The 15,512-nt window shown below is 44.8% G+C and overlaps 1 protein-coding gene across 1 annotated transcript in view; it reads left to right on the plus strand.

The window, feature by feature from the left end:
- JARID2 (jumonji and AT-rich interaction domain containing 2) overlaps nucleotides 1-15,512 on the plus strand; it is a 585,747-nt gene that overhangs the window by 542,817 nt on the left and 27,418 nt on the right. The window contains 1 exon segment of the mRNA XM_029590689.1: nucleotides 4,553-4,735. Within this exon segment, the coding sequence (XP_029446549.1) occupies nucleotides 4,553-4,735 (183 nt within the window).

Below are 15,512 nucleotides of genomic sequence, written 5' to 3' on the forward strand. Positions count from 1 at the left end.
CATACTAGGTAGGTATTTATATCTCTCTATGAGGCCCACCTAGTTACTCGAGGTAAGGTTTAGGTAGGAGTGTAGGGGTTAGGGGCCACTTTGACATTCAGAGTGAGACATATGAACAGAACAGTGCTCGCTTGTGAAGATTATGATCTTCGGAGTGAGGAAACTCACCCAAAGATGAGATTTGTGCAACGTTCTCTCAACCTAGCTTGATGTTACCCAGGTAGAGAGTCCATCAAGCTAGGTTGATTGCACAAATCTCATCTTTGGGTGAATGTTCTATTTCCTCACTCCGAAGGTCATCAAATCTTCACAAGAGAGCATGGTTCTATTCGTATGTCTCACTCTGAAAGTCAAAGTGGCCCCTAACCCCTACCTAAACCTCACCTCTAGTAACTAGGTGGGCTTCATATAGAGGTATAAATACCTACCTAGTATGAGGGCATTATGGCTAGTCAGTCTCTCTCTCCCTCTCTCCCCCCCCCCTCCCCCCCCCCACCCCGGTGCGATATGGCTTCGCAAAAGTGTGAAGCCTGCCCACTTGGCCACAAATTCCTCCCCTTTGTCTTATTTTCATCGCACCATGCATTATGGTCCTTTCACATGTGTTAAAGGTGCTTAACGCATGCGAAAACGCCATATAGCACTTTGATAAATGACCCCCTTTGTTTGCTGCTCACTTGACAACAAATAGAACCAAAGTTTTTTTCTATATTGGCCCCAGAGAAAAAAGGTGAAAACATAGTTTGTCGAGGCTTTTAGATAAAGCTGCTTTTTGTATTATATTATTGTCTTGTTTTAATATGTTTGTATCTTGTAATCCTCATTACTAAAGTGGAAATGTGGAATAGAAATAAATAAATGATGGCTGTCCTAACCCTTCCCTCCTGGGCCCAGGCCCTCTGAGACCGATCTTCAGTGAGAGAGGATAATGCATCACCTGGAGAGCAGGTCCTAGCTACAAGATCACTTCCTGCCACACCAAGTTGATGCTCTCCATCCAGGTGACCTTGTCCCTCCATGGCAGCACCAGCTGGTAGCTAATTGTACATGTGGCCCCCCCTCTGTTGAAAAGACAGTAAGGCGCCCCCCCCCCCTCACTGCTGGACTGCTATCTGCATTTTAATATTGTTGTGTTCTTAGTTAATTTAGGTTATTAAGGGAGTAAGGATGTGTAAACTAAAGTTCTTTAAATGTATGTGGTCTATTTCATGTTAATTTGTCAAAGGCCTACAAGGGGCTAATTAATCTATTGATAAGGGCTGCATCACTCCCTTGTCCAAGCTCTTTGTGTGCCACAATCTGACATGGGCTGTGTTTTGAAGTGCTCTTAATCAGGGGTGAACTGTCATCTTAAAGCTGCTTAACGTGCAGGTCTGAATGATTACATGCCAGCACCAATTTATTGTATAGCTACACGTGGGTAAACTTTAACAAATCTTCTTTAACCAATTATGTCACAAAACACAAGAAGAAGAAATACAGTCACTGTATTTTTTTACATTTATTTAACTCAACATTTATTAACCACCTAACTAACATTTAAAATCTCTCTAACTCACACATCCATTCACACACACTCTCATCATAATAAAATCAATTATATTGCAGCAAAATATGTTAGAAATTACCAATATTTAAATACATGTACATTAATACATCAATTCATAATAATTATCAACAATTGTTAAATAATGATAACTTTCCATAAATCACAGTAAAAGGAACAAATGGTTGTCCATAACTCCTACAAAAGATCTTTGTTTCGCCCTTTTTCATTAGAAGGCTTCCTCGGGACGGACTTTATCTCACATAAAGATGAAATTTCTAATTGTATTCCAATATGAACCACATATAAATTCCTCATGATCAACCTATAGTTCTGAAAGAATAATTTTCATAAAATATTAAATTTGTGTACTGTATCTGACCAAAATGCACAACATATTTCACTGAATAAACTTCACTACCCAGCTCAAAAAGACCAAAACGGCATACCCAGAAATTGCACCGTAAACGGCTCAATTCAAACACATCCACCTACTTAATATTTTGTCCCCGACTTGATGGTGTTCTACCACCAACTCCAAACATAATTCTATAAACACAGAAAAATCCAAAACGTTAGACCAAATATACCTCCTAACCACTTCAGGAATTACAAAAGACCAACATTAAAAGGATGTGATGATACTGACCTTAATCCAGTATCATATTTCAGCAGACCACAAGAAATTTTCAACAAACCACAAGAAATTTTTCAACAGGGAAGTGCATTCACTATACCCATATGTAACCATATATCTCGAATTCCGGTACTCAATACATGATCTGAAACATAAACCAATAAAGATTATTGCCACTTCTTATACACCGGTTTATTTGCAAATAGAAAAAAATTATTGGAAAATTAACAGGTGAATTTTCAAAGGAGTTACACATGTAAACGTAACATACTATTGTAGCAATTTTTAAAAGCCCACTTACATGGGTAAAATGCATTTATCCATGTAAAACCCAGTATTAAGCGTGTAAATGCTTTTGAAAATCAGGCCCTAAGACTTTTTCAGCATAGAATATTAAAAGGTGGAATGTGTGTGATGATTATACAGGGGCACGTTACAAACATAGATGAATTTAGTGGTAGCAATGTATGAAGATCTGGCCTTAACATCATAATTTTGATATTAAGCAATTGTAAGAGCTTGGTCATTAAAAAAAAAAACAAAACATAGACTTTAATATATTCAACGTGACCATTTTATTTAGATGTTCCTTTGTATGCCACATTGTCTAGGTTCAGAAAATATTTCTTGCAGTAAGATTCTAAATAAAATAAAAAAATAAGATTCCATATTCTATATTGAAATGTGGACCCTGGAACAGAGTAGTTGGACATAAATAGAGTCAGTGGAGCGATAAAGGAACCAGCAATGGTGCTGGTAGATTGGTGAAAGGAAGAGTATGTATGCCATGCATTTTAAAGGAGATATATATGTGATGGTTGTTAGGATATATTGTGTGTGTTTATGGGGCAATGTTTAAGGTAATATATTTTCATGGCCTGTTGGGGAGCCAGGCCCCATTACTTGGTTCTGCTAGGTCAGCGTAAATGAGTGAAGTGTGATGCCAGCCCTTGTGATGGTATTGTTTGCTTGCTTCCTTTTTTTTTTTTTGTTGCCTCAGATGCAACATGTGCAAACTGCAACTTTATATAAAATGAGGAGAAAATCACAGAAAATTCCCTTTGGTCACGAACACCAACTTTAGCTCACTGTTGGCATAAATGTTATGAAAGTGTACTAATGCTCCTTCAGCAAAACACACAGCAGCTTACAGAAAGACCAGAATTCTGTCATTTATCTAACTTGTCTTGTGTGCAGATGAGAGATTGCATGACCCAACTGAAAATCTGAATTATGCAATTTATATTCAGATGCTACTTAACCGGATAACTAGAAGTTATCCAGCTAAGTGGCAGCCACTGAATATCTGACTATGGTACGTTCAGCGGTCACCACTTATCCAGCTAAGTAGTTAGCTGGATAGTCAGTGGGTGGGCGGCAGGCATAAGTGGGCAGCACTACTTATCCGGCTAAGAAGCGATGTACAGATTACCCAGTTAAGTTAACCAGATAAGTTAGACCTGCTCCATAACAGATCTAAACTTAACCTGATAAGACTTATCCATATAAGTAGCAGCAAATACTGAGATATTCAGCAGTATAGCCGTGCTACTGAATATCCCCTGTAAGTTAGCTGGATAAGTCTTATCTGGCTAACTTGGCTGGCTGTGTCTGAATATTGAGCTCACTATGCTTAGAGCCATTCTTGATGATATATTGACTGGATTTTTAAAAATATTTCTAGTATTCTGTCAGTGCAGTGTTTTGTATCTGTACATCTGCACATAAGGCAATAGCCCTCAACCTTTATCATAATGAGTTTTCCTCACCCCCAAACAAGAGCTCCGCATACACATCAAGCCCTCTTCTATGCTTTGTTTAGCAAAAGGTAATTATTTCAACTGCCCTGAAGAACACACCATATATAAATGTAAAAAACTTCTCTGGCTTATCTTCTCTCTCACTCCTCTTTGGCCCCTTTGCCCTTCATGGGTGGGGGTCACCAAAGGCAGTTGGCCTCACTCAGATCCCACCGCCCCCTTTTCTGCAGGAGGTAGGCAGCTTCTTGCAGTGTTGGCTGTCTTGCATTCCCCAGTCACTCCTCTCAGGTGGAGAATCACTGGTGTAAGGGTTTACTGCATATTAGCATCAAATTCTGTGGTCTTGCCGCACCAGTAAGATGTTGGCAGGTAATTGCCAGTGTTGCTGGAGGTGTAATTACTATATGGGTGGGGAAGGAAGGGTGCCGGGTATGTTCTGGCAGTAAGGTACTATAAATTGGCATTTATCATTTTGCAGTAATATTCTTTGGGTAAAGGAAAATGTGATTTGCTTGGTCTCAGTTGTATGGACATGTTGTAACACTGTGCCAGGTACAGTTTGGATAAAGTGAGAGGGCCCGGTTTTGAAATGTGTGTTTTGGGTTGCAGATCTCCCCAGAGTTGTTGTGCAAGGAGGGGATCAAGGTGCATCGTACTGTACAGCAAAGCGGGCAATTTATTGTCTGCTTTCCTGGATCCTTTGTGTCTAAAGTATGTTGTGGCTACAGTGTCTCCGAAACTGTGCACTTTGCTACCACCCAGTGGACGAGTATGGGGTTTAAAACTGCCAAGGTAAGAAGTCACCAATAATTTAAAAATGCCTAGATTCTCTTTCAGGTTGTTTAGAATTGTGAACTGCAGAATGTAACCTGCACATTTCCATATCAGTATGCACATGGGGGTAGATTTTATAAATTTGTGCGAGCAAACAAAAGTATGCTGGATTTTATAAGATACGCGCGTAGCGAGCCCGGCGCGCGCTGCCTGTTCCCTCCGAGGCCGCTCCGAAATTGGAGCGGCCTCGGAGGGAACTTTCTTTCCACCCCACCCCCACGGCCCTATCTAAACCCCCCCCCCTACCTTTGTTGCCAGATTTACGCCTGCCAAAAGCAGGTGTAAATCTGCGTGCGCCAGCGGGCTGCTGGCGCGCCATCACCCGACCTGGGGGCTGGTCCGGAGGCCTCGACCATGCCTCCGGGCTGGTGCCACGCCCCCGGTCCCACCCCGGACACGCCCCCTCCCCGCCCCTTTTACGAAGCCCCGGGACTTATGTGCGTCCCGGGGCTCTGCGCGCGCCGGTGGCCTATGCAAAATAGGTGCGCCGGCGTGCGTAAATCCAGCCAGATTTACACGCGCAGGGCTTTTAAAATCCGGCCCTTGGAGTTTATCTTACAAAGGAAATACTTGAACTAGGTTGAACGAGTTCCTGCAGGTTGGTGGTGTAGCTGGGCATTCAGCTTTGCTGAGATGAGATGCTGACTGATATAGTAACTGCCTGTCCAAGAATTTGCACTAGTTTCCTCTCTCAGATCCAGGAAGAAATCTTATACCTGTGAATCATAGTTGACATAGGTTTGCCTTCCTTTGGATCGCCTCAAACAGTAAATCACTCAAACTTGTGTAGCTTGGAGAAAGTTGAAATTGATGAGAGAATTGTTTTTTTCTCATCACTATGTTCTTGTTTTAAAAAATAAAAAAGTGATGTATTTGCAGCAAAATTAAGTTTATAGCAGAAATGTATGCTCCTCTTGAGGTGCCACTGTGAGGGGATAGAGTAGATAGAGACCATGTGCCATAGAATACAATGATCTCTCCCCTCCTGACTGCATTTTCAGGCAGCCAGAGGCTTGGATATAAGCCACTCTTCCTACATATTCTGCCCTGAGTCTTCACCCAAGTACCAAAGTCCTAATTAAAGCAAGAATCAAAGGGCTAAAACTTGTTTACCACTCTTTGTGGTGGGATGTTTGTTACATTTATGTACTGGTTCCCTCAAACAAAAGTTCTCAATTGACAAAAGGGGGCTGATGTCATCTGACAGTGCCTTCCAAGCTCAGTAAAAGTTTGCTAAGCATGTGCTGCCTTGTGAGCTCTCTCTCTCTGATTTTGTCCAAGCTTTCACATGGATGTTTGACCTTCTCGATATTTTTCTGTATTTGGCTTCTCTGTTTCATTGCAGTTTCTTTTTCCACTGCCGCAGCAGCCCCTCAACAGGACTTTTAAATGCTACCCTTAAAACAAACACCCCCTCATTCAGTTGTTAAGAGCAAGATGTCCAAGGAGAGGCTTAAGAAGTCAGTCATCAGCAGCTTCCAGTCTTGTGTCTGCGGGTGCAGAAATTGATCACTGATGCCCATGAGGTCTGCTACAGGTGTTTGGACCTGGACCATGATATGGCAAACTGCTATAAGTTCAGTAGGATGTCCCCTAGGGCCCAGTAGTCGCAGGCCTGAAAAATGCATGTTTTCCAGAGAGTACTAAGGAAATGTACCCATGTGTCCGGTCATTGGAGCCGCCGCTCCTCTTAGAATAGGGCCTCCAAAAGTTCTTGCCACGTAGAGTTCACCAAGAGCAACTTCCATCACTGCTCCATGGTGAAAACTCCCCTTCTGTGTCTGCAGGATTAGGTCAAGAAAGGCACAGAAGCGCTCAGTGCCTAAAGAGGCTCAATTATTGGTATCAAAGTATGACGTGTTCCCAAGGCCTAGCTGTTCGGATCCGAAAGGAAAGAAACTGCATGGCACCATGGACAGGGTCTCTTCCTCAGTGTCCGCCTCAATTGACACCAGGCTGCAAATCCCATTGTATTTTCTGGCATGGAAAACCCCATGGCAACAAAACCCCTTTTCTTTCTGGATCCCCCTATATCCAGGGGGCCATTGGTGGTTTTGGCATAGAGTGCACATTCCACGTCACCATTGATATGGAGGCTGGACATGATGATGCTGATTCCCTTCATTATTCCTGGGGTATTGATGAAGGCACTAGAGGTTATTCTACCGGTGCAGAGCACCTCTGAGACTTCCCTTTCAATACAGCTAAATAGCTTAGCTCTTCAACAGCAGAGAGGAGAATCTTATTTGGGTCTCTAAAAACAATGTTTCTTCTCCAACTCCAGCCCAAAGACAACAGAAGTCAGTGGATCAAATCACTGAGTTGATGCAAACCGGGCTGCAAATGGGGTCAGTGAAAGTGCTTGGGTGGCATGGGGAAGATGTTGGGGGAGGGAATAAAGGAGGCCATATTTTTTTTTCTATTTACCAGGTGGGAGGGAGCACCAGCATGATAATTACTTTACTATTTTCCTTCACGGGGGTATGGGGAGGAGAACTTACTGATTTCTTTCAGTCACCAGCAAGGTGATCCTCTCTGATTAAATTTATTGGGTGTCCTGCCAAATTGTCCTCCATGCCCGTTTTCAGGGTCATTAGTGCATGAGGGGAGTACTGTTAAGGGAGCTCTCTGTCCTCTTAATGACCAGAGCGGTCAAGCTTGTCCCACCAAGGTAAAGGGGGCAAGGGTTCTACTCCTGTTACTTCCTGATTCCAAAGAGAACAGGGGGATTCCATCCCATCCTAGACTTCAGGGCTTTGAGCAAGCTTCTAAAAAGAGAAAAGTTCAAGATGGTTTCCCTGGGCACCCTGATTCCCCACCTTGCAAAAAGGGGACTGGCTATGATCCCTCAATTTAAAGGACACGTACACCCACATCGAGATCTTTCCAGGTCACAGCAAGTATATCAGATTTGTGGTGGGAAAACAGCACTTCCAGTACAGATTGTTGCCGTTCGGGCTAGGGTCGATCCCACATGTCTTTAGAAAGTGCCTGGCCATGGTGAGGGGTGCAACTCGGCAGACTGGAGTGCATGTTTTCCCCTTTCTGGATGAATGGCTGGTCAACAGCACCTCTCAAGCCAGTCCTTGCACTTGACTATCCAGGTATTGGAGTCACCAGGGTTCGTCATCACTACCAAAAGTCCCTTCTCAACCCATCACCTCACCATCTCTACACAACAAAAAACTGGTGGGAAGTGGAATAGATGAAAATCCTTTTACAGTAGAAAATGTGTGGGAAGAGCTAAAGAACCTGAAAGTGGACAAAGCCATGGGGCCTGATGGGATTCATCCAAGGATATTGAGGGAGCTCAGAGATGTTCTGGCGGCTCCGCTGTGTGACCTGTTCAATAGATCCCTAGAAACAGGAGTGGTGCCGAGTGATTGGAGAAGAGCGGTGGTGGTCCCACTTCACAAGAGTGGGAACAGGGAGGAGGCTGGCAACTACAGACCGGTCAGCCTCACTTCGGTGGTGGGAAAAGTAATGGAGTCACTGCTGAAAGAGAGAATAGTGAACTATCTACAGTCCGGAGAATTGATGGACCAGAGGCAACATGGATTCACCAGGGGAAGATCCTGTCAGACAAATCTGATTGACTTTTTTGACTGGGTAACCAAGGAATTGGATCGAGGAAGAGCGCTCGATATCATATACTTGGATTTCAGCAAAGCTTTTGACACGGTTCCGCACAGGAGACTGGTGAATAAAACGAGAAGCTTGGGAGTGAGTGCCGAGGTGGTGACCTGGATTGCAAATTGGTTGACGGACAGAAGACAATGTGTGATGGTAAATGGATCCTTCTCTGAAGAGAGAGCGGTTTTAAGTGGTGTACCGCAAGGATCGGTGTTGGGACCGGTCCTGTTCAATATCTTTGTGAGCGACATTGCGGACGGGATAGAAGGCAAGGTTTGTCTTTTCGCGGATGACACTAAGATCTGCAACAGAGTGGACACGCCGGAAGGAGTGGAGAGAATGAGATTGGATCTAAGGAAACTGGAAGAGTGGTCGAAGATATGGCAGCTGAGATTCAATGCCAAGAAGTGCAAAGTCATGCATATGGGGAGTGGAAACCCGAATGAACTGTATTCGATGGGGGGGGGAAAGGCTGATGTGCACGGAGCAGGAGAGGGACCTTGGGGTGATAGTGTCTAATGATATGAAGTCTGCGAAACAATGCGACAAGGCGATAGCAAAAGCCAGAAGAATGCTGGGCTACATAGAGAGAGGAATATCGAGTAAGAAAAGGGAAGTGATTATTCCCTTGTACAGGTCCTTGGTGAGGCCTCACCTGGAATACTGTGTTCAGTTCTGGAGACCGTATCTACAAAAAGACAAAGACAAGATGGAAGCGGTACAGAGAAGGGCGACCAGGAAGGTGGAGGATCTTCATCGGATGACGTACGAGGAGAGATTGAAGAATCTAAATATGTACACCCTGGAGGAAAGGAGGAGCAGAGGTGATATGATACAGACCTTCAGATACTTGAAAGGTTTTAATGATCCAAAGACAACGACAAACCTTTTCCGTAGGAAAAAAATCAGCAGAACCAGGGGTCACGATTTGAAGCTCCAGGGAGAAAGATTCAGAACCAATGTTAGGAAGTATTTCTTCACGGAGAGGGTGGTGGATGCCTGGAATGCCCTTCCGGAGGATGTGGTGAAGACCAGAACTGTGAAGGACTTCAAAGGGGCGTGGGATAAACACTGTGGATCCATAAAGTCAAGAGGCCGCCAATGAAGAGTGGTGACTCGCCAGAATGATGGCTACTGCCTGGAGACAATACCCTTATTCAATAAACGTACACATGCTTACTGTGACTCCAACATCATTCTAGCTTCAACAGCAAGAGGAAATGTGGAATAAAGGATCTGCACTCACAAAGGGGGAGTAGCTGGCTTGTTACGGCGGTTACTACCCCAAACCAAATAAGCCTGTTACTTCAATTTCTATGCAAATACAGCAGAGCTCTCTGCTTCAACGGCAGGGGAGAAGAAAAAAGGGTTCACACTCACAAAGCGGGGAGTAGCTGGCTTGTTACGGCGGTTACTACCCCAAACCAAATGTGCCTGATACTTCACTTTCGATGCATATCCAGCATAGCTCCCTGCTTCAACGGCAGGGGAGAAGAAAAACAACCAATAAGGGCTGTATAACATAGTCTGAGTAAAACAAATAAGCATGGGTGTAGCTTGCTTATTGCGGCGTTTACTACCCCTACTACCCCTAACTTATCAGCTAGATATTCACTTGGATGCAGCTCCATCACTGCTTTCTACATTAATGGTGGGGGTGGAAGGGAAATAGAACCAAGAGCTAAGAGAAACAGATAAGTATGAGAGAAAAACGTGTGTGAAGCTTGCTGGGCAGACTGGATGGGCCATTTGGTCTTCTTCTGCCGTCGTTTCTATGTTTCTATGTTTCTATGAGCCCTGCTAGTTGTGGCTCAGGCAAAACCTTTCTACGGTGCTCCAGGGCGCTCACTTTGGCATCCATAGCAGAGGCATTTCAACAGAGCCAGCAGGTATCAGCTTGGCACATGTTGAAGCTGTTGGGCCACCCAGGTTGCGCCCAGGTTGCGCCAGGCCACCCAGGCCCTACAGGCTCACATCCGCATCAATCTGTCTCTTTGGGACTCCTTGTCCTGGTGGCGGATTCTCTCAAATTTGGAGCATGGAATATCTTTCCAAACTCCCCCAACAAAATTGTCCTTACCACCCTGGGGTGGGGTGCTCATGTAGATGGGCTGCACACCCAGGGTCTGTGGTCCACCCAGGAAGCACAACTTCCTGGAGCTCCAGGTGATCAGGTACACTCTTTGGGCTTTCAGAGATCAGCTGTCCAACAAAGTCGTCCTGATCCAGACAGACAGCCAAGTAGCAATGTGGTATGTCAACAAGCAGGGAGCAATGGGGTTGTACCTCCTGTCAGGAAGTGGTCCAGAGCTGGTCCTGGGCTCTGTCCCACGGGATGGTGCTCCGGGCCATGTATCTGGCCAGAACAGAATAGCAGATAGACTAAGTCGAGCCTTCAGGCCCCATGAGGGGTCACTGGACCACGGGGTGGTGAATCAGATCTTCTGGCTCTGGGGGAACCCAGACATGGGCTTGTTCGCATCCCCCTGCAATAAGAAGGTGACTCAGTTCTGCTCCCTGTACAGGTCAGACAGCGAGCCAGTCTCAGTCACTTTTCTCACCATTGGGGCAAGGGTCTTCTGTAAGTGTATCTTCCACTTCTTCTAGTAACGAAGAGTCTTCTGAAGCTTTGAGAGGACAGAGGGACCATGATCCTCATAGTACCTCATTGGCTGGAAAAGGTCTGGTTTCCACTCCTTCGGGAGTTGCCTTTCTGGAAACTAATCAGTCTGGAGTCTTTCCCAGATCTCATCATGCCAGGATCAGGGCAGGCTGCGGCATCCCAACCTCTAGGCCCTGTCACTCACAGCCTGGATGCTGAGAGCCTGCAGCCGCTGGATCTTTCTGAAGATGTGTCTCGGGTCCTGGTAGCTTCTAGAAAATCCTATGAACTGAAGTGGAGGAGGTTTTCCGTGTAGTGTGAGCAAAAGGCCCTATTTTCTTTCTTCTGCCCCAGACAAAAACTGTTTGACTACCTTCTTCACCCTTCGGAGGCTGTCCTAAAAACCAACTCTGTTAGAGTTCTTCTAAGTACAATTGGAGCATACCACCAAGTTGTAGATCATATGCCCATCTCTGTACAGCCTATAGTTGTACATTTCATGCAGGGGCTGCTTCAGTTGAAGCGTCCCCTAAGTCCTTCCACTGTGTCTTGGGACCTCAGTGTGGTGCTAGCTAAGCTGACAAAAGCTCCTTTTTAGCTGCTGCGAAACTGTGACCTGAAGTACCTGACATGGAAGGTCATATTTTTGGTGGAGGTCACATCAGCATGCAGGGTCAGCAAGATACAGGCCTTAGTGACTTATCCACCTTATACCAAGTTTTATCATGACAGAGTAGTCCAGCGCACGCACCCTAAGTTCCTGCCTAAGGTCGTGACTGGCTTCCATCTTAACCAGGCAATCATCCTGCCAACATTCTTTCCCAAGCCCCATTCTCACCAAGGCGAATGAGCACATCACGTTTTGAATTGCAAGAGATCCTTAGCCTTCTACCTGGAGCGGACAGAAGCCCATAGGCAGTCCACCTAACTTTTAATTTCTTTTGACAGGAATAGACTGGGAGTTGTCATTACCAAGCTGACACTGTCCAATTGGCTAGCAGATTGCATCTCCTTCTGTTATGCCCAGGTGGGACTGCATCTTGGGGGTCATGTCAAGGCTCATTCTGTCAGATCCATAACAATGTCGGTGGCACACTTGCGAGCAGTTTCTGTGGAGGAGATCTGCAAGGCTGTGACGTGTAGTTCTCTCCACACATTCGTATCACAATACTGTCTGGATAGGGATGGCCGACGTGACAGTAGGTTCAGATAGTCTGTCCTCTGGAATCTGTTTGAGGTGTTAAACCCAACTCTTCTTGCCTAGGGCCCATTGTTTGGGTTCAAGCTGTCTCCTCCTCTGTTACCAACAGCACTGTTGTGCTTGTTGACACCTGTTTGGTGTCTGTTGGTCCCCATTTGTGTTGGGGAGCAGCCTGTAGCTAGGGATTCACCCATCTGTGTGGACTACCATCCTGCTTGTCCTAGGAGAAAGCAGAGTTGCTTACCTGTAACAGGTGTTCTCCTAGGACACGAAATCCACCTGCCACCCCGCGGAGTTGGGTTTCTCCTATTCTTTTATTAATTTTTTTTATCGTAATTCTATGTTACAAGACTGAAGAGGGACCCCGCGTGGACACTTGGTATAGAGCATGCTGGGCATGCTCGGTATCCCTAAAGTTCTAGAAGCTTTGACATAAGTTTTCCGTGCCGGACTCCATCTGATGATGTCACCTATGTGTGAGGACTAACATCCTGCTGTCCTAGGAGAACACCTGTTACAGGTAAGCAACTTTGCTTTCTCTGATAAAAGAAATCCTTCACTTTAGGGTTGTGTCAAACTGGCAAGTTTGAATCCCTTAGGAGACCTGCAATCCTTTCTCAGGGACAATGCAGGGTATACTCTCTCCTTCTAGGCTGGCTGACAAGGAGCTAAGATTGATGGATGCTGTGTCTGTGAAACACTCGAGATTTGCTGAGCATCATGCTCCTTAGAATGTCGCCAGTCATGGTATCATTGGGGCTCAGGCTAAAGGCCAGAGCTCTTGTGCCTGCCTGGGGCCTGGACTTGAGGTCAACATGTTGGCATCACACTTGTCTCAGGCCCACATATAAGGCCAGTGCTCTTGTCCCTGCTTTGAACCCATGATAAGAGGCCAGTACATTTGCTGCCCCATACCTTGCCCAGGGTCCACACTAGAGGCCAGCATTCTTTGGGCCTCCACTCTCCTCTCCCTGCCCCCTCGCCTAAGGACTACACTATAGGCCAGTGCTCTTGCCTCAGGGCCTGCTTTCTTGCCCCCTGGAACCTGAGCTTGAAAACTATGCTTTTGATCCTCAGTGCCCAAGCTTAAGGCCTGTGCTTCGTTTTTTGATCCCCCACTTGAGTTGCCTGGTCTTGGGTCTTGCTCCTGAGGCCCTGTACTCTTCTTGTCACCCAATAATGTTTAGTTGTGTTACTGAGGAAACCTGGAGTGGTACCTTGGTAAGTGTGGACTGTGTCTGCAATGGATTTATTTGCTCATTGCCTTTACCACCAGTGTGAAGTTGTACTGCAGCTAATGAAGATGCTGCTTCCACGCTATAGTATCCTCAGCTCTGCATTACGTTATTTGTTAAGAGACTTAGCATTTCATTCCAAGAGAAATTGTATTGGCCTATTGTGTGACTTCTTTCCCTAAAAATATATATTTTTGGTTATCATCAGACCTTTCCAATTAGAACATTCCTTCTTTGGGATCTCTGCTCATCTAAATGCAGAGGAAAATCTCAGATCACAGGTCTCTTCCAGCTTCAGTTTTGTACAGAAATGTTCACACATGCACTTGTTAAGACACTGAAATATCTTGAGAATGAACCTACAAGACCAGTCTGTTTGTTCTTAACAATAAGTTAGCTGAGGGGACCATGCTTGGAAATTTCTTCTAGTCTGGGACCTGTTGCTTTTAGTCTTGATTCAGTTTCTTCTCTTAGTGTCTTCAGTCCTTGAATGCACTTGAGGCTGAATCTTGTTCCAGAATATATTGTCTTACATTTCTACACTCTGTATTTTCGTATAGATAATGTTTTTCAATTTGTACATCGTAACTTATCGACATAACTTGGGTTTGTTGCATTTTCAGTGCTTTCGAATCAATTCATTGAGTACATAACGCCTACCCTCTTGAACCTCTTCTAATTTTGAATGCCCATGTTCATTGCACTCTGGCAGATGTGCTTTGCTTTGGGAATTCCCCCTCCTTCCCCATGTGAGTCCATTGAGATTGCTTGCTAGAGAAGGTGAAATTGTAATTTTCAAACAATAGCAGCTCGATGATTCACATAACACCCTCGCCTCTCTTTGTGGTGGGACTTGTTCAGTTTTCCCCTTGAGCTTTTCGAAAGAGGAAACGGGGGGCTTTGATCAGCAGGAGGCAGTGAGGTTGTCTGGTTGTTAAGCAATTGGTTCAAAGGTATCAAGTTTCCAAAACTGTCCGGTAGGGAAGGCTGCTTTGATCTGTGCCATCGAATGACATTACCCACCTATGTGAATAACTGAGCTGCTGTTAGAGAGCTCAATTACAAGTAAGCAGTTTCACTGAATGATTTTCAGATTGGAAAAAAGCAGGCCTGTGGTTTCCATAATATGTATACTTTTAAAAGCAGTGAAAAAGAGGCATTCCCAGGATGCAACTTTTTTGGTGAGAAAAAAACCTTCATATGTATATGAAAACTTAAAAAATGCATGCATTTAGCAGATCATATACTTTACACTATTGTTTTGGATGGTGTAGGTGAACGCTTGTAGTTATCCATCTAAATGGCTTAACCACAATATCTCTTTATCCGGCTAGAATTTAGCTGGATATGTTGGGGGTGATCTTGGGGCGGCGGTTGGCGTTTTGGGGAGGAGTGGACTTAACCGGTTAGGTTAATCGGCTAACTCCCATATTCGGAGTTAGCTGGTGAACCTAACCGCCTAAATCTAGCTGCACTGTTGGCAAGTCTAAAGTTAGCCAGATAGCTGGGTATGTTGAGCAGCGCTGCCAAGCCACTGAATATCCCAGTTAAGTCAGCCAGATAGGTGCATCCAGCTAACTTATCTAGCCACTCAACGGCTAAATGTGGACCCCATTGTATGTGGGTTCCGTAATTTTCAATATCAGCAGGATTTGTCTGTGCTAAGAAGTAGGCATATAGAGTTTGTTAGATTCCCTATAGAACATTTGCACTAATACAGTGGACCCTTGACTTACGAACTCAATTTTTTCCATAAGAAATAATGGAAATACCCATAATGCATTCCGAACCTCCTAAAGCACCCCTTACCTAACATTTTCATAATAAAAAAGGGTTGTATAATGTGCGTAATTACCAGAAACACGAATAATTTTCCTAGTGTACTCACCAAAAAGTTATAAAATATGCCTAGCCTACCAGAAAGAACAATTTCATACTGTACTCACCATTCAAGTTGACATCTTTGGCTTGGAGGAGGGGGGAGGATGAAATAGAAGGTGGTTATTGTTCGGAAGGAGAGTCCCATTCCATAAGAACATCAGGAATCTGTCTCTCTGGTGTCCT

Source organism: Rhinatrema bivittatum, chromosome 2 (assembly GCF_901001135.1).
Source record: "Rhinatrema bivittatum chromosome 2, aRhiBiv1.1, whole genome shotgun sequence".
In the NCBI taxonomy this organism is placed as follows: Eukaryota; Metazoa; Chordata; class Amphibia; order Gymnophiona; family Rhinatrematidae; genus Rhinatrema; species Rhinatrema bivittatum.